Genomic DNA, 22,674 nt, shown 5'->3' with positions numbered 1-22,674 from the left:
GAAAGGAGGAGGTGAGTCAATTAGACTGCTTAAGTACCCAGCTCCTCACGGATCCAATCCTATACATGCACACAACCATTGCCACACTTTAACTGAGTGATGTTCAGGGAAAACCAATTCGTTTAAAACCATTTGAAAAGGTTATTAATTTTGAAAACATTTTCGTTGCGGAAGCCTTGCTTTGTTATCACGATATTTTGAAATCAAGTAACCTTTTTAAAAGGCGCCCTAGAGCTATTCAATTTCAAACAGTTAAAACAATATCATATCTAAGCTAACAAAACATACTAAAAATAACTAAAAATAATTAAAGTGGCCTTGTTACAACCCCAAATATAACTGAAAAATAATTTAAAGGAATACTAAATTAATTAAAAACCATCTGCGCTGTCCACATGGCTACCCTGAATCCCTCTAGCTCTAAGTCCACCGATCTAAGGCTCACCTGCAAAGATGGGAAAAAGGGGGTGAGTTTAGAAAACTCAGTGTGTAAAGTATCCCAACCAGAGCCCAAATCAATTCAAGCTTTACTGGGCCTAAGCCCTATTCAGAAATCAGAGTTAACTGGGCCTTAGCCCATATCAATATTAATCTGGGCCATATCCCCTTACAGTATCAGAGTATACTAGGCCTAACCCATATTAGTATCAATCTGGGCCGTAGCCCTATAATAAGTCGAGATATATTGGGCCTTGCCCATATTAACACAGTTGGCCCCTAACAAAACAGTCTCATATGATTAATACATGATAACCCCATCCAACCCTGCACTTGCCTCTGTCCATCCCTACACTTCCTGTGGGGAATAAATCACCCACACCATCCCTACACTTACAGTTTTAGCACCGATTGCGGCACTAACTATAATCCGCAGCAAAGCTGCTTATATCAGAATATGTGGCACAGCCACCAGAATGGGTTTTTCCTCCATAACAAAATCCAACCCTATGCAGTATGACATGTATGCAGAATATATATAATTAACAAGGCATGCTTCAGAAAGACAGTCAGATTATAGCGTAAGAACAGTTATTTACCCTCGAGGGGCGTAATCGTAAACTTACCCCTTTAAGGATATTACGATAATTCTACCTTACAGAGGTATTTCAGTAATTTTATTAGTCTTTTTAGGGTTTCATGCTCATTACAGTTATTAACGTGTTAACAAAAACACTTACTGAGCGTTTTTACCGAATTGGGCCCATTGGCCCACTAACCCGATTTCAACCTATTAAGCCCAAATATTCCGAAGTGCACAAAATTGCGCACTCTGCAATCTTACTGTTGAAGTTACCAAAATTATCAATACAAACAATCCCACTAGCGCTTGCACGCTCGCAAGTTCTCGAAATGCTGGCTTTTCGGCATTTCGGCATTTCGACTTTTGCCAATCTAGTCTACTAGTGGGTGTCGTTTACACACCTGATTTGCGACAACTGCTACCGAAATCTCCACGATATCTTACAATCATTACTAGACATATCAGATCCAAAATACAATGGCAACCATCATAAACTTACTTACCATAATCGGCCATCAATACCTATGGCCCTTGAGATTCTACCTTTGCCAAAACTAGAGACTAGATCTAGATCTAGTCATTCCACTTGTCCAAGCCTTCGATCTGCAGCCTCTAGATCACACTAACACCAAAACAAATCAATTGTTACAACCCTTAGAGCCTTAAGCTCTAGGGATTTCGACTTTTCTAAAACCCGAAATAAAGAATAGAATTGAGTACCTACCTCAGGTTCTTTCAACCAAAACGATTCCACTTCAGTTTCTACTCAGATCTGATGCAGATCTAGCCCTTAAACACTTGTAGAAATCGAATCTTAGAGATCTAAAGATTCGGCTATATGTCCCTAAAAACTATGGTGTTTTCGGCTTTTGGAACTGTGAAGAGGAAGATGATTTGGTATGGTGGTTTTACAGTGGTATTGCCGACAGGGGTTGAGGTTTAGAGGATGTGAAAATCGACCAAAAGAGATGAAAAAAATAGGAGGATTTTGGCTAGAAGAAATCGGCACAAGAAACAACTTTCGGGATTTCGGCTTTTATGGCAATCGGCTATAGAGGTTTAGAAAAGAATGGGAATGAAAGAGGAGATGAGTAGAATGGTAGGAATGTTTCGGCTAGAGAAAAAAAGAAAGAGAAAAAGAAAATAGAAGAAGAGAGGAGAAGAAAAGGAAGAATTCGTCACTCAGGAGATCTAACTTTGCGTTTTTCAGCTTTTTAAGATACTGAGAAGAGAATAGAATGAAAGGGAAGGCTCTAGGTGGCTAACCCTAATTCGGAAAAACAAAAAGAAAATAAAGCTTGCCCTAATGGCCATTCAGACCCACGGCCAACCTTCCTAAAGCCCTAGCCGAATTTTCACTTAAGCTTTATCACATGCCCGACACATGCACACAAAAAATAAAAGTAACAATACGCTTTACCACAGACTTGAACTCTGGCTCCCCCTAAACATCCACACATCACTCTCCAAACACCTAGGTGGCGCTACATGCCACTTTACCACAGATCTTTTTTTTGTCCTATTTTACCACCTTAATTTTCAAAGCCCATATCGCCAGAACCCTCTCTCTCAAAATTAAAAATTTAGGAATTGGCTCGAATTAAATTTACTCTTGGGCCTTTTTAAAGGCCCACCAACATACTCAGACCTGCAACAAACAATCAAAACACAATATTTCTAAAAGTCATTAGAAATTACAGAAATCCCGAAAATCCTGAAAATTAGGGCGTTACAAAAGTTATGAAAGAGCTGCAATATTATTACTCAAGAGGCAAAGTTTATTATAAATAATACATTATTTTCATCATCTTAAAGAAATTTGTAAACCTTCAAAGATATCCATTGAAATAGATATCATATTAATACTACAAATGAGAAAAATATTGAGTATGAATTATAACAATTATATCTTGAAAGAAATGTGTTTTGGAAAAGGTACATGTCTTGTCTTTAAGCTTGTACTATACAACTATTAGTCTAATTGAAACATATGCTAAATTAAACTAAAAGTTTACAGATTTAAATACATTTACTATTTGGTATGACCGTTTAGGCAGTCCCAAATTATTAATGATGCAAAAAATTATAAAAAAACCACAAAGAACTAGAAGACACTTCAATTTAAGGAATTCTTATGTGTTGTTTATTCTAAAGGAAAGTTGATTATCAAACCATCATTGATTAAGATTGGGTTAGAGTCCCCTACATTTTTGTAACTGTAACACCCCTAACTCGTATCCGTCGCCAGAGTAGGGTTATAAGGTATTACTGATCAATACACAACATAAAATATACATTTATCAACCATAAAGCATTCATTCTCATAAATCATTCAATACAATCACATTGTCCCTTATAAGGGCCTACGAGGCCTTAAACATGCTTTAGAAGTGGTTCAGGATTAAACCAATATCATACGAAAATTTTGGAAACTTAGTAAAATTTCAACCATACAGGAGTCAGTCACACATGCCTGTGTTAACAGGCACACGGCTCTAGACACGCTAGTGTCTCAGGTCGTGTAGAAACAGGGCATCCATACTGACTTGGGTTATACAGCCAACCATACGCCCGTGTGCCCTTCGAAGTGGCCAGACACGCCCGTGTGCCAGACCTTGTACTAGGCCGTGCCAAAACTGTAGGGTATACTGACTTATGCAACACGGCTAAGTCACACGTTCGTGTGCTAGGCCATGTGCCAATTAGAGGGTATACTGACTTGTACCACACGACCAGTCACACGTCCGTGTGTGAGACCGTGTGAAGCATACTAACTTCATTTTAATAACAATACCAGGGGACACATGGTCTTGCAACATGATCGTGTATCACACACAGCTGAGACACACGCCCGTGTGGACAAAAATAGGTTATTTACCAAGTCATTTTGCCACCCCAAATTACCATCCACCTACACAGCTCACATGGCACATAATAATAGCATAATTGGGTATTCCAAGCAACCAAATCAATATGAAAACATGCTTTCCCAATATCAACAATTCAAGTATCCAAATACCAAATTAGGTCATTCAAATTCATACCGAAAACTCATCATCATAATTCATCTATGTAATCACCATCAAATATGCATTATTTACCTTAATTCACTAGCATATCAATACTCAAAATTCTACTACTTGATATCCATAATACCTATCATTAACAAGCAACACAATTTCATTCATCACCTCATAATATGAGCCATTTGCATAAATATAAACACAACCCAATCAACCAAAATATGCCAATTTCCTTAGCTATATACAAACCAAACATAGATATTCATAAGCCAACTCAAATAGTTATAATCACAACCAAAATACCACATCTAGCCTATACATGCCATATAACATATATACAACTCAAAAGTACCAAATAGATGTCTGATAGTGCGATGATGTTCCCAACAACTTCTGGATCCGAGCTAGCTATGATTCACTATAAAACATAGAAAAATAACACGAAGTAAGCTTCATAACTTAGTAAGCACGTATGCAAATAACTTAATTCATCGAATAAATGTAAATCAACCAATTTCACATTAACTACAAACCTTTCTCATGTCTTAAAACATGATTAAATACCATCTCATTGAACTTTTTCTATTTAATACTCAAATTGGTTCTATACATACCTGTATTTCCTCGTACTAACCTCTTTCTCAACCACATCATTCGTTTACTCGTTGAACCATTCAGAATAGAAATTGGATACCTAACAATCACATACGATAAGTACCCATACCATGACCCGTAGCCAAATAAAGGTAACTTATCCGAAGAATAATTATCATGGCCCGAAGCCAAATCATTCGATATGCATGGCCCGAAGCCAAATCGGTATAACTCACACCCGAAGTGCTAATGTCATGGCCCGAAGCCAACTCAACTTATCATCAAATAATATGACACTAGTATCCAAATCTATTCCTAACGTTCAACCGGGATTTCACACTTTCTATTTCTATCATAGAAGGTATTTGTAGAGTCGTTTCCACAATTCGAACATTATCCATAATCTCATAATCATATTTTATGCAATATCAAGGCATCTAACATACTTTTATAACGAAATGACTACATACGAACTTACCTCGAGTATGAAAATGGCGAAATGAGTCAATTACTCGATAATCTTGCCTTTCCCACGATTTAATTCCAGATTCCTCTTTTCTTGATCTAAATACATTCAAAATTAACCTCTTTAATCAACCACTCATTCAATTTAGTCCAAAACATACATTTAGGCCTATTTTCACTTTAGCCCTAAAATTTTACACTTTTAACAATTTAGTCCCTATTTCACAAATACACAAAATTCACATATTTTCAATAAACCCAAGCTTGACCGAATTACATATAAGTCCCTAGCAGCCCAAAAATTTCATTTGTTTCACATTTCAACCACTCAATTTGCGTATTTCATAATTTAATCCCTATTATGCAATTTCATCAAAAATCACTTTACAAAACATGAAAATCTATCATCAAAAATTAATATTTCATCTTCAAACACCAAAGAACACATAAGATCGTCGATGGAAAATCTTAAAATCTTTAACAGTTTCAAAATTAAAGGTACGGGCTAACTAAATTACAAAGCAACGATCTTAAAAACGTAAAAATTATTAAAAAACAGAGCTCAAAACACTTATCAATTAACCTTGCAAGTGCTGAACCCTAAAACTCAATTAAAGACTTTATTCTTTACCAACATTCAGCCAAAAGATAGAAAAGATGGACAAAATTCACTTTGTTTTTATTAATATAACCTTCATTAACTATTTTACCATTTTAACCTTAAAATTAATACAAAATTTCATTTATGCCAAATCATTAACATCCACTAACCAAATAATGGAATATTTACCACTTAAGGACCTTAAATTTAAGGTTCTATAGCTATTAGACACCTTTAGCTAATAGAATAGTACTTTTATATTTTACACGATTTAGTCATTTTTCTCAAATTGAGCAATTAAACGATAAAATTAGCTCACGAAATTTTAACACATATCAAATAACATTCTGTAAATACAAAAAATAATATTAAAATAATTTTTTAGTATTGGATTTGTGGTTCTGAAACCACTGTTCCGTTTTAGCTAAAACCGACCTGTTACAGTAACACATTCAAGGTAATATATGTGGACTTATTTGCCCACCATATGGATCATTTTAAGTACTCGATGGTTTGAAAGATATATCAACAATATGATCACATGTGTATTTATTGTTAACTTGCAACTTGACTTTTGCGAGATTGCTTGTACAAGTAATTAAATTAGGGGCATAATTTCCAAATTATATAATTGAGAAAATTTGTCTTGATAATGTTGGTGAATTTATGTCTTAGGTTTTCAATTATTATTGTATGTCCATAAAAATAACATTTGAAAGTCTTTTTTCTCATGTTCATAAATAGAATAATCTACCAGAATCATTAATAATCACTTCCAAATAATTGCTAGACCATTACTTATAAGAACAAAGCTTATTGTTTCAACACGAAGTTATGTTGTTTTACATGCTACAACACTTGTATCATCAATCTAATAGGTTATCATAAATATTCTACATTACAATTGGCTTTTGGTCAAAGTAAAATATTTTCCAATTTATTGTTGATGAAACAATGTTCCTAACATTAAGGGGGAGAAAATAAGCAATTGATAAAAGAAATTACATGGAATGAATCATTATTATCTTATCAAGATATTTGAACGATTCAATGTAAACTAGAAATTTAACAGATAATCCATTTACGAAATATAACAATCAATGGCCAAAGGTTTTTACTAACTAGAAAAGAGTTATTAATTTTTATGTACCATCTAAAAATGTTCCAATTTGAATTTATGTCCTTATAGGACAATTTACTAACGCCAATGAAAATCCTCTTCCAAAGCCTAATAGATTAATTGGTTTTAAAGATAAAAATCGTTGTAAAAAAAAAAGAGCAAATGCTATAAATGACTATATTGTAGAGGTGAGCATTGAAAAAGAGGGTAACGACATAACTGCTTCGAAAACCTAGAAATAGGTTAAGGTACATGATCAAAGTAATGATGATGAAGAGATTTTGATAAATTATGTTACTATAGGAAAAGATGGAACTAAGAAAATTTATTTGTTGACAACATTTTTCTTGTATTGCTGTTAAAATAATACTAGAAAATGAGGATATTGAATTTACATATATTGAGGAATGTAAAAAAGGAGAAAATTGGCCAAATTTGAAAGATGTAATTCAAGTAAATTGAATTCACTTACTAAATGTGAGGTTTTCGGACTTGTAGTCTAAACAATAAAGGTGTCAAACCTGTAAGATATAAATGAGAATTTGTACAAAAATAAAATTAAAGAAATGAAACCATAAGATATAAAGCATGACCTGTAACATAAGAGTTTTTGCAAAGACTTAAGATTGATTATGAAGTGACATATTTTTTTTTGGTTATTGCGATCATGTTTAAATATATTATTAGTTTGGTATTTATGAAAAACTAATGTCGTTACAGCCAATTTGTATGGCTCACTTGATAATGAAATTTATATAAAAATTTCTAAATGATTTAAAATCCTAGAAGGATACTAAATTCTCAGAAAAAATTGTACGACTCACTTGATGCAACATTTTTCTGTAAGCTTGTTGGCAAGATTTAGCTATTCTCTAACATACAGACATTAGAATGGAATTAAACATATTTACATATCTCATATGTTTAATTGGTATATGATTATTTTATTCAAATGATTCAAAATCTCAATTAATTGACTATGCATATGCTAGATATTTATTATATTAGCATAGAAGTTGATTTCAAATGAGATATTTATTTACATGTTGGGAAAAACCCCATCATGACGTTTAACAAAATATACATTAGTTACACTTCTTCAAATAATGCAAGAATAATTGCAGTGCAAAAAGCAAGGCAAGAGCATGCTTGGCTAAGACTATCAACATAACATGTTCAAAAGATAAGTAAATTACATAGAAAAAGATGTTAAGTATCTTATACGAAAATAATACAATATATATAACTCAATTAGAGGAAAAAACTTCAAAGAAGATACAACAAAGCATATTTTATTGAAATTATTATTCAATAAGAAACGTGATATTGAAAGATCGAGATAAAAATTAGAATACATTAATTCAAATATGTAACGTGATGTGGTTATTAAGGAGCTCAAAACATAAACTACGTCTTTCCTTTTAACTAAAGTTTTGTTAGAACAAAGATTTAGGGTTTTTAATTTATTAAAATTTATTATAATAAGATTTGAATGGGGATATTTTTAGAGAAAGTATTTATTATAAAAATTAAATTATGCTAATAAATCTTTTTATGTTCAATTATGACTTCATCTAATCTACATAATTTGGATGTTAAAAGAGTTATTAAGACATGTAGGTTGTCTTTATATGGAAATAGAAGAGGAGAAATGAGTGGATGTATTTCAAAAGAAAATAAAAAGAATATTTTTAGTTTGGTAAAATTAATTAAAAAGTGAAGTGTTATTTAATGCGTATAGTTGTGAATGCTTCAAAAGTCATGGCATTAGAGAATGTAATCTATTAATACAGAAGAACCCTAAAACAATAAATACCTTATTTTGAGTCTGGAATTCCTACTTCCACGTGTCGCCTAATCTAGCCTTGCGCGTGGAAAACCAGGCGTATTATTGCGCGTGGTTTGTGAATTCCTCCATAATAGGTGGCAAAAGGCACACCTCCTTGCAAATAGGAATCGGTAATCACCGTTATATGTTAACCCCTTTCCGGTTACCCTTACCCGTTCTCCGCCGTCATTATCCCCTCTAAGACGGCGCCCACTCTCATCCTTGTATAAGTCCCTTTACCGGCTGCTCCGGTAAAAGATAGAAACAATTAATAAATAAAAATCAACTTTATTTTTACGAAAAAGAACAGAGTGAGTTACGCTTACATAACATAACACATTCTAGAGAGAGAAAATGAGATCATTAATTTTCATCTCTTTGTTGTTAAAAAGGCTTTGAGATTATCACCCTTCTTTTTTTTTCTTTTCTCCATTCAATTTTCCCTCTATTTCCTGGAATTATAACTAATTTTTCCTGGAATGTGTTTGTGGAATTTTCTAACGAGGTGGTTAATTCACGATCTGAGCTAGGGTTTTCGAAAAATGTTGATCGGAAAATCGAATTAGCTCTGATTTTAGGTTGAAGATCTTGATTTGCCTCGATTGAGGGTTTTATAATTTTGAATTTTGCTTGTTTAGCACTTTCTTCATCTTAACCTTAACCTTCTAGTACTAATCAATCACCTCTCTGGGAAAGACCTTTCCATCTCAGGAGGGAGCCGGCGGTGTTTTTGCCCGCGTGGGTGGCTTGTTTTGCGAGTGAAAGCCATTGGAAAAGTAGTTAGGGCTTTCTCTTTGTCGACTTACAATCGCAGGTCTTTCGCTTTCGTTGGCATTCTTCTATTAAGTCGCAGTAAAATTTCAAGCTCAAGCTTACACTGTCAATGAAAGTGCAATAGCGTTAAGGAAAGATAGTGTGCCTAGTTTATTTACGATTTGTTGAACTTAGGGCTTAATTTGGGAACGTTAAAGAAATGGATGTGGATTCGTCGATGGTGCCTGAGACTGACCACGATCAGAATCAAAACGGAGCTTCTCAATCTTCAGCGCCGATGGAGAGGGAGCAACAGCAACAAAACCAGCAACTAGAGAACCAGGCTTCGCCACCGGGACCTGTTGGATCTGCGCCCACTTCGGCGCAACAACAGTCTGCTGCTGCCCCACCTGCTACTCAGGGACAGCCGCAAACGCCGGTGGTTGGGCCAAGATGGGCGCCCACTTATTCGGTGGTTAATGCGATTATTGAGAAGAAAGAAGACGGGCCAGGTCCTAGGTGTGGGCATACTCTAACGGCTGTGGCAGCTGTGGGGGAAGAAGGGACGCCTGGGTATATTGGGCCCAGGTTGATTTTATTTGGTGGCGCCACGGCACTCGAAGGGAATTCTGCTGCTTCTGGGACTCCATCGTCGGCTGGAAGCGCTGGCATCAGTAAGTTATTTTTATTTTCTTCCATTTTGATGTGATGTCTAAGAAACCCTTAAAATTTACTGTGGTTTAAGTGATTTAAGATGCAAAGAAATTTGGCCATAGCCTATAGGTGTCCACATATTTGTGAGAACCTTAGAGGATTTAAGATGCGTATTCTTTAGAGTTTAGACCCAGAAATTATTGCTTCAGCAATTCATATTTGGTGAGAAACCCTAACTTAATACTAGGCCAAATTACTCAGCTGATGTTTGTATTAAGGTAAATAACTGTTTTCTCCTTTTATTGGTTTGGGGAGGAAGGAACTACTCTAAAGAGTCAAGTTCTTTTCTTTTTGTTGTTTGGAAAGAAAGAAAGAAAACTCTAAAGGGGTGCCACTGCAAGAAGGCTGATTTTTTTTTTACAGAATAGATGTAGTGTGATAATCTTTTAGGTTCTTCGCTAATACCAAGTTAAATGAATTTTAAAACCGTCTATAGCTTGGAATTATGGAGGTGGCATCTGAACCTTGCATTCTTTGGGTTTTGCACAATTCAAAATGCCCATGATTTTGTCTTATGGAGTGATGGAAGGCTAGAAGTATATTCCTTTCCTCTTGATCCTTGTGTGAAACTGATGTTTCAATATTTTCAGTTTTGTATTCTGGAGTTTGCACTCTCCCTGCCCTCCTTTTTTTTCCTTCCATGCCAGCTCCCAAAACACTTTAAAGATGTTTTCTGGTGATATTTTGGACGCTGATTTTTTTGGACTTCTTACCTTTTTTCAAAGTTAAACTAGCAATACGACTATTTTCAGCTTACAGTTTTAAATATCCTGGTTTACCTTAAGTTGCAAATAGAAACTTTTTTATTCAGAAAACGCCATGCCTAAATTTTCCTGCTGTTACGATTAATGTTCCAATTTATCCTTTTGAAATAGTCATGCTTCTTCTTCTTCTTTATTTATTTATTTATTTTTTATAATTCATGCTCCTCTAACTAAGAAAAATAATATCTTCAGTCTTTTGAAATAATCATCATATAGTGCATACACTTAGCATGATTGAAGTTTAAATATCGGGCTTCATTTTAAGTTTTGAATGGTAAAATAATCAAGGATTTTTGATCAATTTTCAAGTAATAATGAATAAGTAGGACCTTTATTTGGCTTAATCCCCAACAAATCTGCAACATATGGAATGTCAAGGATGGTTGTTGTTGCCCCTATCCCTCTTTTAAGAAATAATTCTTTAGAATTTTTCTCTTTTGTGTTGGATGATGTTCATGGTCTAAACTTCTTTTTGTTTCTATTAAATTTCAGGACTAGCAGGTGCCACTGCTGATGTGCACTGTTATGATGTGTTAAGTAATAAATGGTCTAGGTAAGCCTAGGACTAAGGGTTCATTACTGCTGTTCTGCATTCCTGATATCCACTTGACTCGTTATGTAATCTCACAGGATCACGCCCTTTGGAGAGCCACCTACACCAAGGGCAGCTCATGTGGCAACTGCCGTGGGAACTATGGTCGTTATTCAGGTTAGAGCACACTGTATTTTATCATAAATCCTTTGTTTTTTTTTTTTTTTTTTCTGTTTACAATGTTTTTATTTATTTAAGTTTCTTCCCTCTACTGTTAGTAATTCCTCATGTGAAGTTTTTATTTTGACTTAGGGTGGAATTGGTCCAGCTGGTTTGTCTGCTGAGGATCTTCACGTTCTTGATCTCACACAGCAGCGACCACGGTGGCATAGGTTTGGTCTTGAAGGATGCATGTGTTTGCACCTTATTTATACTGTTATGGTTGGCTATTGATATGACTTTTCATTGTACTGCAGGGTTGTTGTGCAAGGCCCTGGGCCAGGGCCACGTTATGGACATGTGATGGCTTTGGTGGGACAAAGGTATCTCATGGCTATTGGTGGAAATGATGGTAAATAATCTGTTATTCTGTTTTTCTTGCTTGCATTTTCTTAAAATTATCATGGAAATTTCTTTTAATTTTTATTTAAAATGTATCTAGATTTTCAAGTGAATTCTTTTCTGAACGATGTGCATCATTTCCAGGAAAACGACCTTTGGCTGATGTATGGGCCCTGGATACTGCTGCCAAGCCTTATGAATGGCGTAAATTGGAACCTGAAGGGGAAGGCCCACCTCCATGCATGTAATCTCTCTCTCTCTCTCACATACACACACAGAACTGACTTGCGGTAGTGTGCCAAAACTAACCTTAGATTACATGGTCTGTTCTATTTTTATAGTTTTGGGTCTCTTCGAAGCTGTATGCATGACATGAACCTAAATGATACTGTATTGCTATGCTTATCTTTCAAAATGGATGCAGTTGGACATGGTGACTATTGATGTATCTATATTTATTTCCTCTTCTGGTATTTTATAACTTTATTGATAATGTTGTATATTAAAGCTCATAGTCTTGCTTATACTCTCCGAAACAATGATTTCAAGCTAGCATCTACATGATTATTGTTGCTGTTTTTTTTTTTTGATGATTTATGTAGGCAATTTTAAACTAATTCCTTGTTGACAATCTCTGTTTAAATAGGTATGCTACTGCAAGTGCACGATCAGATGGTCTCCTTCTGCTCTGTGGAGGGAGGGATGCTAACAGTGTGGTGAGTTTAGAAATCTGCACCAAATGGTGTTTAGATTAGTAAATGTATGGCCTAATATATACATGTATGTATATATGTATTGTTTTCTGAACAATATGGCGCAAGATGTTGTAGTCTCTGGTTTTATCTTCGATTTATTATTTGCTTTAGGGCAGGTTTTCCATGTTTAGTTGGGGTAAAGTTTCAATACATCTTTATAAATGTTGGCACTGATTTGAAATTTATATTTCTCTGTCTAGATAGGGAGAGAGAGGCATTTTAATGATTTCTAATGAATTTGAAAATAATAGCAATGGAGATATTTTAAAGATTGATCTAAGATGCATGTAAATGGTGTCATAATTTTGTCCTTTTTATTTTGATATGCATACATACCTTTGTACCATTGGGTTTGTTCAATCTGTTCTCTCTTCATGCTTCTTTTCTCAGCCATTGGCTAGTGCATATGGACTTGCAAAACACAGGGATGGTCGATGGGAATGGGCAATTGCTCCGGGTGTCTCACCATCTCCAAGATATCAACATGCTGCTGTGAGTTTTTCTTTTATTGTGCTCATTTTTTATAGTTCAGTTCAATTCATGACTTTTTCTGGCTAGATGAATCAGATGCACGTGCTGTGTTTCTAGGTCTTTGTCAATGCAAGGCTCCATGTTTCTGGTGGGGCACTTGGTGGTGGACGCATGGTTGAAGACTCGTCAAGTGTTGCAGGTGCTTGGCCTTGTTTTTTTTTTTTTTTTGGTGTCATGACTTATTTATTACATGTACTGTGCTAGTGGTTTGTTTGGTTTGTGTCAAATATCAGTTTGTAAAATCTTAAGGTTTAAAAGTAGTTTTTTCAGGTAAAATCTGTTATAAACTTCCCCAAATATAGGTTATTCTCTCTACTGGAAAAAAAGTGATGCAATGGTAGTGCATAAAGTAGGGAACAAACTATCTCTTAAAGCTGTCAATCCTTTCTCTGATCTCACATTTATTCAACGTAAAACTTGGGGTTTTCCTGCAGTTCCTAACTTATTCCCATTTCTGATAGTGTTGGATACTGCTGCGGGAGTTTGGTGTGATACAAAATCTGTTGTTACTAGTCCGAGGACAGGCAGATACAGTGCAGATGCTGCCGGAGGAGATGCCTCTGTTGAGTTGACAAGGCGCTGCAGACATGCAGCTGCTGCTGTTGGTGACTTAATATTTATTTATGGTGGTTTACGTGGTGGTAAGATAGCCTTTTTTCCCCCCTAAAATATGCATGTATGCTTTTTGTTCTAGCCTCAGCATGTAGTTATCAGTTGCCTATTAGATTTGTATGCCATTATTATATATCGTATACATAATTACAGTTTCTCTTTATAACTGCATTTTCTGATAATCTAGACTGAAGTCACCCAAGGCTTGTCAGTTAATATTGTAGGCCTTGGTTCTTCCTCACTTCATGAGATCAAAATTTGGTTGTTTAAAATTGTTGAAGAATGAATTTTGGTTTTTGTTGTGTGCTCATTGTCCTAATTCAAAATGTACATTCTTCACTTTCTTGTATATAACATTTGTTATAAGAGAGACTATAAAAGTTTCAATTCTTCTTTTGTCTTGGGAATTAGAGAAATTTACTTCCATGAAACTTTAAGTACTTTTAATGTATCATGGAGTTTGAGCTGCAGCTACTTTTTGGTGCTTAATGCTTATTCAGAAGAGAATCTGTATTTGGTAATTCTAGTACTGTGGTAATATGATTATTTATGCTGTAGGTGTGTTGCTTGATGACTTGCTTGTTGCTGAAGACCTGGCTGCTGCTGAGACAACAGCAGCAGCTTCACATGCTGCGGCTGCAGCAGCTGCTTCTAATGTGAATGCAGGGCGGTTACCTGGAAGGTATGGTTTTGGTGATGAAAGAGAAAGGCAAACAATGCCTGAAGCAGCTCCTGATGGAGCAGTTGTGCTGGGAAGTCCAGTTGCTCCCCCTGTAAATGGGGATATGTATACCGACATAAGCACTGAAAATGCCATGCTTCAAGGATCCCGGTAAGCAACCACTGTAACTTTTTGGGGGTATTATTTATTGGCTATAAAATGCGTAAGCAACCTCAATGAATACAATGTGGTTTATCTTGCAGGAGAATGAGCAAAGGTGTTGAGTATTTAGTTGAGGCTGCAGCTGCTGAAGCTGAGGCTATTAGTGCCACATTGGCTGCTGCCAAGGCACGACAAATTAATGGAGAAGTTGAACTTCCTGATAGGGATCGAGGGGCAGAGGCTACACCTAGTGGAAAACAAATGTCTACCTTGATTAAAATGCCTGATTCTGCTGGGTCAAATAATGTTGCTCCAGCTGGAGTTAGGCTTCACCACAGAGCTGTCAGTATCTGAAAATTTGATTGACATGATACTGTTTTAGGTCATTTGGCATTGTTTTGTACCTGTGAGTTTGTCTAATTTTTCCTTTATGCCAATAGGTGGTTGTGGCTGCAGAGACTGGTGGAGCTTTAGGTGGGATGGTAAGACAGCTTTCTATTGACCAATTTGAAAATGAAGGCAGGCGGGTTAGCTATGGGACTCCTGAGAGTGCAACTGCAGCAAGGAAACTATTAGATAGGCAGATGTCTATCAATAGTGTCCCCAAAAAGGTACTAATATCCTCATTTTTTGTATTGTAAAGCAGCATCTGTGTTTTAGAGGTAATGGTTCATGTGTCTGCAAATGAAAAGGGTAGAATTGAATAGTAAAAGCAGGATCTTTGTTGCTGTTCGCTAAACCCCAAACACTAGCACTTAAGAATAATTTCTTTCTATTTGAATTGTTTTTTATGGATTAAGATAGTATTTACTTTATTTCAATGAGATTGATTTTAGTTTATTTGAGTTAAGATGGATCAGTTTTATTTATGGCACTTGATAAATCTAGGACAACAGTATTTTATTATTGAACTCTCATTTGAAGATGACAGAATTCTCCCTTATTTTATCCTTGTGGGTTCACATTTATTATCGTCATATGTATATGTGTTCTGTATTGTTCCTGAGGTCTTGATGCAACTTAGAAAGGGGGAAAGAAAAAAAAGCCTGAAAAGCTATACATCTTGATTTACAGAAGGAACTATATATCTCAAAGCTCTCAAAGAAATCTCCTTAGCTTTTTAATCAACTTAGCTTCAATTATGATATAAAAGGAAAGGGAAAGGAAAAGCTTGAAAAGCTACAAATTGTTTACTCTGTGATTATTTGTGGGCCAGATTTCATTACCATGCTTCCAATGCCATTACAGAATTGTCATTGCTTTGCAGTCTTCACCAATGCACTTCAGCATTAAAAAGTTGGTTATTGATTTTATAATAAATTGCTTCTGTTAGTACTATAAGTGGCTTGGAGAGAATTCCTCCTAGAGATTTCTCTTGTTCAAATTGGAAAAATCCATTTTTTCTTGAAGACTGAAGTTGAATAATGTGGTCAATAATTCCTATATGTTGAAGCTCAGCTTTTTTTTTCAGCAATTGGTCATTGATATACTGATCAATGTTAGTGTGGATAGAAGTTTAGCTTAGTCTTGCATTTGTGCCCCTGTTATATCTGTCAAAATGCTTCCCTCTAGAATCTTGAAAAGATTCATTTGCTCAACTATAATGTAGTGTCTATATGTCACTTTGTCCAGGTCATTGCACATCTTTTGAAGCCTCGTGGTTGGAAACCTCCAGTTCGTCGACAGTTTTTCTTAGATTGCAATGAAATAGCAGATCTCTGTGAAAGTGCTGAAAAAATATTTGCTGCCGAACCAACTGTTTTACAGCTGAAAGCTCCTATTAAGATTTTTGGTGATCTACATGGACAATTTGGGGATCTTATGCGCCTTTTTGATGAATATGGTGCACCTTCAACAGCTGGGGACATTGCGTAAGTGTTTGGTTAAAATTAGTGTTTTCTGAGGGCTCTTCACTAGCAAATTTTCAATTGACTGTCTCAGGTGTAATCTGCATGTGCTGTATTGCATCTCATTTTTAAATTTGACATTTTATTTACTTGATATTTGTTTGCTATAAATTACTATCAGATATATCGATTATCTCTTCTTAGGAGATTATGTGGACCGGGGCCAACACAGCTTGGAGACCATTACTCTTCTGCTTGCATTGAAGGTAAATTTAGAAATTTGGTGCTTTGATTATCTTCTCATGTTCACTTTTACTTTCTTTTGAAATTTTTGATGAGCCAAGCTTTTCTATAATTCTGTTATGTTGCAGGTTGAGTATCCCCATAATGTACATTTAATTAGGGGAAATCATGAGGCTGCAGATATCAATGCACTTTTTGGCTTCCGGATTGAGTGTATTGAGCGCATGGTATTGTTTTACGTTGGTTTTGAAAGATGTTAGTCATTCTTTGTATAATGTTTTTGTCCCAATTCTGATGGCTTATGTAACAGGGTGAGAGAGATGGAATATGGGCATGGCATCGCATAAACCGGTTATTTAATTGGCTTCCTCTGGCAGCTCTAATTGAGAAGAAAATCATTTGTATGCATGGTGGCATTGGTCGGTCTATAAATCATGTGGAACAGATTGAGAACCTACAGCGTCCCATTACAATGGAAGCAGGCTCAATTGTTCTTATGGATTTATTATGGTCAGAGCATGTTGCTGTTTTATTTTAGTCATGAAATATAGTGGTATTCATTCCTTTAATTTGCTGATACATTTTACTGTCATTTTATATTCTAGGTCTGATCCAACAGAAAATGATAGTGTGGAAGGGTTGCGACCAAATGCTAGAGGTCCAGGGTTGGTTACTTTTGGGGTGAGTGTGCTACTTTAGAACTGTTGTTTAACTACAGCGTTTTAAGTCCTTTCTAGCTGCATGTTTCATTGATTTCAATATTTGAGGAAGTACTTGCATGGCCATCTGCCTGAATGAAACTGCTTCATTCTCTCCCCTTTCCTTTCTCTCTCACACATGCTCACACAAAACAAAAAGCTTTAAGGAAATGATGGTATCTTTAACATACCATTGAAAGTTAAAAGTTTTTGACACAAGATATTGTTTAAATTTGCTTCTGTTTTGTTTCCCGCTTGCTTGTGCAGGTCATTTCTGAGTAAAACTGTCTGTTCTGATTGCTTCAATGCTGATTTTCCTTTTTACGCGTATGTAAATGGTTTTTCCTGTTGCAGCCTGATCGTGTTATGGAATTCTGCAATAATAATGATCTTCAGTTAATTGTTCGTGCTCATGAGTGTGTTATGGATGGCTTTGAGCGCTTTGCCCAGGGACATTTGATCACTCTATTTTCGGCAACCAATTATTGTGGTGTGTCCCTGACCCATGCTTATACATGCAATATGTCAGGTTCAGACAATTTAACCTTTAAAATTTGCATGCTTGATTTTTCAGGCACCGCAAATAATGCTGGCGCTATCTTAGTTTTGGGTAGAGATCTCGTGGTAGTTCCAAAGCTGATTCATCCTTTACCCCCAGCAATGTCATCTCCAGAAGCATCACCGGAACGTCATATAGAAGATACATGGATGCAGGTGCTTCCTCATTCCCTTTGTTAGCAGTAACTAGTCTTTTGTTATTTCTGCATTCTTTTGCTTGGACCACGTGCATAGCTTCTTATACTAATATTTTTTACATCTATGAGATCAGGAGTTGAATGCTAACAGACCTCCGACACCTACTAGAGGTCGTCCTCAAGTGGCAAATGATCGAGGCTCTCTTGCTTGGATATAATAGATCCTTCCAAATCTTTTTCCATATACTCCTTCAGGTTCATGTTACTACATGGTGATTCCCTGTTCCGTATAAGAGCATGATGCCAAATACAGGCATTTCCAAACTTGTAATCTCTCTCGTAACAAAGTTTGAAGGCTTTGACTTTGGTTTTTCGCCGGCTTTCAGCACACGGTAGGCCTTGAGATTATGAAAGATGCACAGTTTGGGAACCAGATTGCAAGGTGCTGTGGTAGTATGAAAGATACAAGTTAGAGAAGCAGATTGTGCACGGCGTAGGTTTCCTTTTGGATATGTGCTGAAAGTTGCAAGTTGGGCTTCTCCCTCTGTAAATTGAGGCACAGCCAGGTAGAAGTTGGGAGGTTTCTTCAAATGGGTTGGTAGTGTTGAGTATTTTTCACATTAGTTTTATATATATTTTTTAGTCCTTGTTTTAGGTCTAATATTTTTTACTATGTGATGATGATGAGGGATCATATTGGGCGTTGCTTGTATCAAGAGGTGTTGATTGATGTAATTCTCTTTTCTCTGTACAATGTAATGATTGTGTGAAGAAAACCAAGTGTTGTTCAAATATGAAAAGTTTACAAGTTTTGGTCATAAATTTGTCACTCTTTTCATTTGTAAATCTAGCAATCACAATTCCAGGTTTTGCTTAATGTCATGAAGTTATAAGATGTCATTTGGTTCGAATTTTAGTATTTGAATTTATTTTACTGGTAAAAGAGTCTGAAGAAAAAGAATTTTCCCTTTATTGGGTTTTAACTTGACTTTGATTTAATTATTAATTTAAGAACATCTTATGTACTATTTACATTATTATATATCATTGCTTTATATTTTCTTACATTCACTTGTACCAAAGGAATTGTTGTAGAGCTGGCTATCATTGTCAAAAACACACTTTGTACACAAACTATTAAGAATATCAATCACACTCAAAACCTTAACCTAGAGGAACAAAGCCAAGGCCTTGTATCAATTTCTAGATGATTATGTCCCCAAAATCAAAAGCAGTTAAGTCGACCATGACTCATGCTGAAACCCCATTGGCTAAGAACTTTGCTCAACCAAGAAAAACATATATATAAAGTCTAAAACCCATCATTCTGTGAAGACAGACGAAACAGACTAGACAGTCCACCCATTCCAAAGACGATGCTTTTAGCTACAAATAGGCAAAGAGAATTATACAAAATTACCACTATATATTCCAAATTTCATCTTCCAAAATTTCCAAAAAAGTATTCTCTCCTTTTTCGTAGGTCCTTTTTATTAGAAATTTTGACTACACAATCACTCTCAACGAGTGGATGTGGAAAAATTAGCTAGGAGAGAAAAAAGAAAATAAAAGAAAGGGTAATCAATAGTAAGTAATAACAATAATAATAGCGACAACTTGGAGATGGTATTTTTGGATAATCAGGAAGTGGCAATGCAATAGGGCTCCCAGAGCAGAAGGGACCTCCTAGGTTCCTTGCAGCCTTTTAACAAAGGAACAATGTAATCACCTTTCTTCCCTTCCAACACTTGCAAGTGTTGTTGATCTTTATTAGCCATTAGATTCTTTGTCAGGATAAGCAGCTTGCTATCGTCCTTCCCTGGTGGTGACTGTTGAGCAAGTGGGTCAACAACTGCTGCTGCCGTCTTTGACATTCCCTGATTGGGCCTCCTCCAGTAGTACTCATAAGCATTGAATGATGAAGCTGCTCCTACTCCAGCCGCCTTGGACGGTGGTGGACGTGGTGGCAATGACTGTGCTAGTGGTGGTGGGCTATTTGACTCAACTTTCCCTTCCCTTCCCTCTCCAAATTTGACTATTTCGTCAAAAGTTTTAGGCCATGTTGGGTTCCTCCTATTTGCTAACCATATGGGCTTGTTCATCATTACAGCTAACCTATGCACATTCATTGCTCCACATGATAGTTTAGGAGCCAGCTCAATCTCACTTTCCTCCTCTCCTTCTTCTTCTTCTTCTTCATCATCATCATCATCATCATCATCATCAATGCCTATTTCACTTTCTTTCTCTCCAAAGTTTTCAAACTCTTCTTCCAACTCTCCTACCTCCTTACTTTCTTCTTCTTGTGCTTGACTAGGAGCAGTGGTATTGGCAAAAGTGAGGACAAGGCGGCCGTCTTGGCGTTGAGCTAGGAAGTTGTTCAATGAAGGCATTGAAACAGCTTCAATAACCAATTTACCATTATCACGATGAGTCTTCAAGCGCCTCGATGCTCCACCTTTGCCAGAAAGGGAAGGAATCGGTGGCGGAAATGATGGGTTTGACGATTTCTTGCCAGCATCATAGCTGTATTTCACAGTTGTCGCCTTTTCACCATGGAAACAAGGCATCATCATGGGTTCTAGTGTTTCTTGCTTTTGGTGTTGCAGATGTTGATCTTCCTCCACCTCACCAGTTTCTGAAGAGAACCCATCAGAGCCAGTCTCAGAACCAAGCCTCTCAGTGCAGATTTCAAGGCTTTTCTCGCTTAAACAACTGGTGGATCGTTTCACAAGAGGGTGAATATAAGGTGGGGATGACTTGAAAGACTCTTGTTCAGCCTTTTGTGATATGATTGAGCTCCATATATCGAACTGGGAAGGGTTTTGAGGTTGCTTCTTTTCATGTCGAATTGAAGCCCAGATATGGGATTGATCTGGTGCTTCATTTTCCTCCTCTTCTCCTTCAGATGAAGAAGGAACAGGGAATTCTTGGGATGATGGACTCTTTTTCAGGGGAGACAGCCATTTCCGGGACGACATATCGGCAGACAGAGTTCTTCTAAGTGAAGTAGCTTTGGTGGGTCTCTCAGCATCCGATCCCAGAATGGATACTATGCCTTGCTTCTTGGAATCCATGACCTCTTCAGCTGAAGATAATAGAAAGCTCTTGCTAAGTGAGGCAGACATCTCCAACTATTAATACCCACGCTGTTGGTACTGGAATTTTTATCTACACATTTAACAAAACAAAACAGCTTAGGAAATAGCTAAAGCTAAACAACAAATAACAAGTTCCCAAGAAACATGCATGTAGCAGCATATACCAAAATACACGTATCTCTACAATGTATGGATATAGGTGAAATTACCTGTTGTTGTTTGGTTTTAAGAGAAAATAGCTAGCAATAGCATCCAACAGAGGTCTTTCAAGACCTCGGAAGGAGTGCTTTTGCTTGTATTATGAGATTAGTGAAGTGAAGAAGGTGGGTTAAGAGGAGGGGAAATGAGTGTGGATTGATGTTTGATGGTGGCAAATGGCAATGGGAAGGGGGTATTTGTAGGAGGGTAGAAAGGCTTGGGAATCATGTCCAATGGACCCCATTAACAGACTCCTCCACTCCTTTCCAAGTTTTTCCTTTTATTACAAAAGTTGATGATTAAACAAACAAAATCAAAAGTTTAAAGTGGTGTTATCCTCTCAACTATGATTTGGTTAACATAGTCAAAGTTTTTTTTTTATTTTCTTCTTGCGAGTTTGTATTTTCTTCTTGCGAGTTTATCATGTCACAAAAAAAAAAAAAACATGTTCAGTATTCCACATCATTACGGATTTTAATAATACAATAAATGCGAGTCACTGCTTTTGCTTAACATTCTAATTTCTACCTTCATTTAACAATATTCGTGTTGCATTTAGTTTTAGTAAATTTGATATGATTATTATTTAAATGATTCCATTTTTTCATTTAATTTATAACTTGAATAATATAAAAAATCATTTCTTATATGATTCACTGGAATATTTTAGGATAACATAAATTTATAAGAATATGCAAGTCTAAGCATCATTGGACTCACAATATTTGTTAAACCAAAGCTTTCAAGTGTAATTAGTGAACTTCTCTTGAAAGAGCAAATGGGGTGGTAGCGACCCCAAGGAGGGACAACTCTTTCTCAATTTAAATCCACACCATTTATTTTAAGCCACAAATATACTCAAAATTATACTTTCCTAATGATATTTGGTTTAGAGTTATAATTTTAAAGGCATTCTTACTTTTAAATTAAGGAAATTAATAAGTGATAAATTGTTTTGTTTATAAACAAGGAGTCCTATCAAATGTACAACTAAGTTTTTGATGGAGAAGTAATGATATGCTTAAAAAATTTAAACATAGAGGTTAAATTTCTCTTCACATTTACTTAAAATTTCATCTTATATTTATATTTACATAAAAATTATTTAGAGTTATCTAATTGTTGATCTCAAAACCAAAATTTGCTTTCTATCTTGATTTTTAAGTTTTGTATATAATAAAAATAATTAGATTAA

General features: G+C 35.9%; 2 protein-coding genes across 3 annotated transcripts; one reads left to right on the top strand and one right to left on the bottom strand.

The window, feature by feature from the left end:
- Positions 1 to 8,638: 8,638 nt before the first annotated feature.
- On the top strand, positions 8,639 to 19,002 carry LOC108460276 (serine/threonine-protein phosphatase BSL3). Of its 2 annotated transcripts, XR_001867503.2 has the most exons (22): positions 8,645 to 10,079; positions 11,376 to 11,436; positions 11,514 to 11,592; positions 11,728 to 11,807; positions 11,892 to 11,986; positions 12,121 to 12,220; positions 12,623 to 12,692; positions 13,122 to 13,223; positions 13,320 to 13,401; positions 13,724 to 13,903; positions 14,433 to 14,706; positions 14,799 to 15,039; positions 15,138 to 15,308; positions 16,330 to 16,568; positions 16,726 to 16,810; positions 16,916 to 17,014; positions 17,098 to 17,297; positions 17,393 to 17,468; positions 17,840 to 17,975; positions 18,060 to 18,199; positions 18,315 to 18,452; positions 18,567 to 19,002. XR_001867503.2 is itself a non-coding variant. In XM_017759714.2 (21 exons), the coding sequence occupies exons 1-21, from the start codon at positions 9,626 to 9,628 to the stop codon at positions 18,396 to 18,398; spliced, it is 3,048 nt and encodes a 1,015-aa protein (XP_017615203.1). In that variant the 5' UTR covers positions 8,639 to 9,625; the 3' UTR covers positions 18,399 to 19,002. The 2 variants fall into 2 exon arrangements, 1 of the variants encoding a protein (XP_017615203.1); XM_017759714.2 differs by having other exon boundaries at positions 8,639 to 10,079; positions 18,315 to 19,002.
- Positions 19,003 to 19,586: 584 nt separating this feature from the next.
- Positions 19,587 to 21,679, bottom strand: LOC108460277 (protein FAF-like, chloroplastic). Its single transcript, XM_017759715.2, has 2 exons — positions 21,491 to 21,679; positions 19,587 to 21,351 (listed from the first exon to the last, which is right to left on the bottom strand). Exon 2 carries the CDS (start codon positions 21,306 to 21,308, stop codon positions 19,821 to 19,823), a length of 1,488 nt encoding a protein of 495 aa, XP_017615204.1. The 5' UTR covers positions 21,309 to 21,351; positions 21,491 to 21,679; the 3' UTR covers positions 19,587 to 19,820.
- Positions 21,680 to 22,674: the final 995 nt, after the last annotated feature.

Source organism: Gossypium arboreum, chromosome 9 (assembly GCF_025698485.1).
Source record: "Gossypium arboreum isolate Shixiya-1 chromosome 9, ASM2569848v2, whole genome shotgun sequence".
Classification (NCBI taxonomy): Eukaryota; Viridiplantae; Streptophyta; class Magnoliopsida; order Malvales; family Malvaceae; genus Gossypium; species Gossypium arboreum.
Note: the sequence above shows the minus strand (reverse complement) of the source record. Positions and strands in the feature narration are given on the sequence as shown.

Excerpts from the sequence above, each read along its gene's own strand:
- LOC108460277 (XM_017759715.2), bottom strand. The coding sequence starts at position 21,308 with ATGTCTGCCTCACTTAGCAAGAGCTTTCTATTATCTTCAGCTGAAGAG.
- LOC108460276 (XM_017759714.2), top strand. The coding sequence starts at position 9,626 with ATGGATGTGGATTCGTCGATGGTGCCTGAGACTGACCACGATCAGAAT. Across the intron at positions 13,402-13,723 it reads AGACTCGTCAAGTGTTGCAG|TGTTGGATACTGCTGCGGGA; the intron begins GTGCTTGGCCTT and ends CATTTCTGATAG. Across the intron at positions 17,976-18,059 it reads TTCGGCAACCAATTATTGTG|GCACCGCAAATAATGCTGGC; the intron begins GTGTGTCCCTGA and ends TTGATTTTTCAG.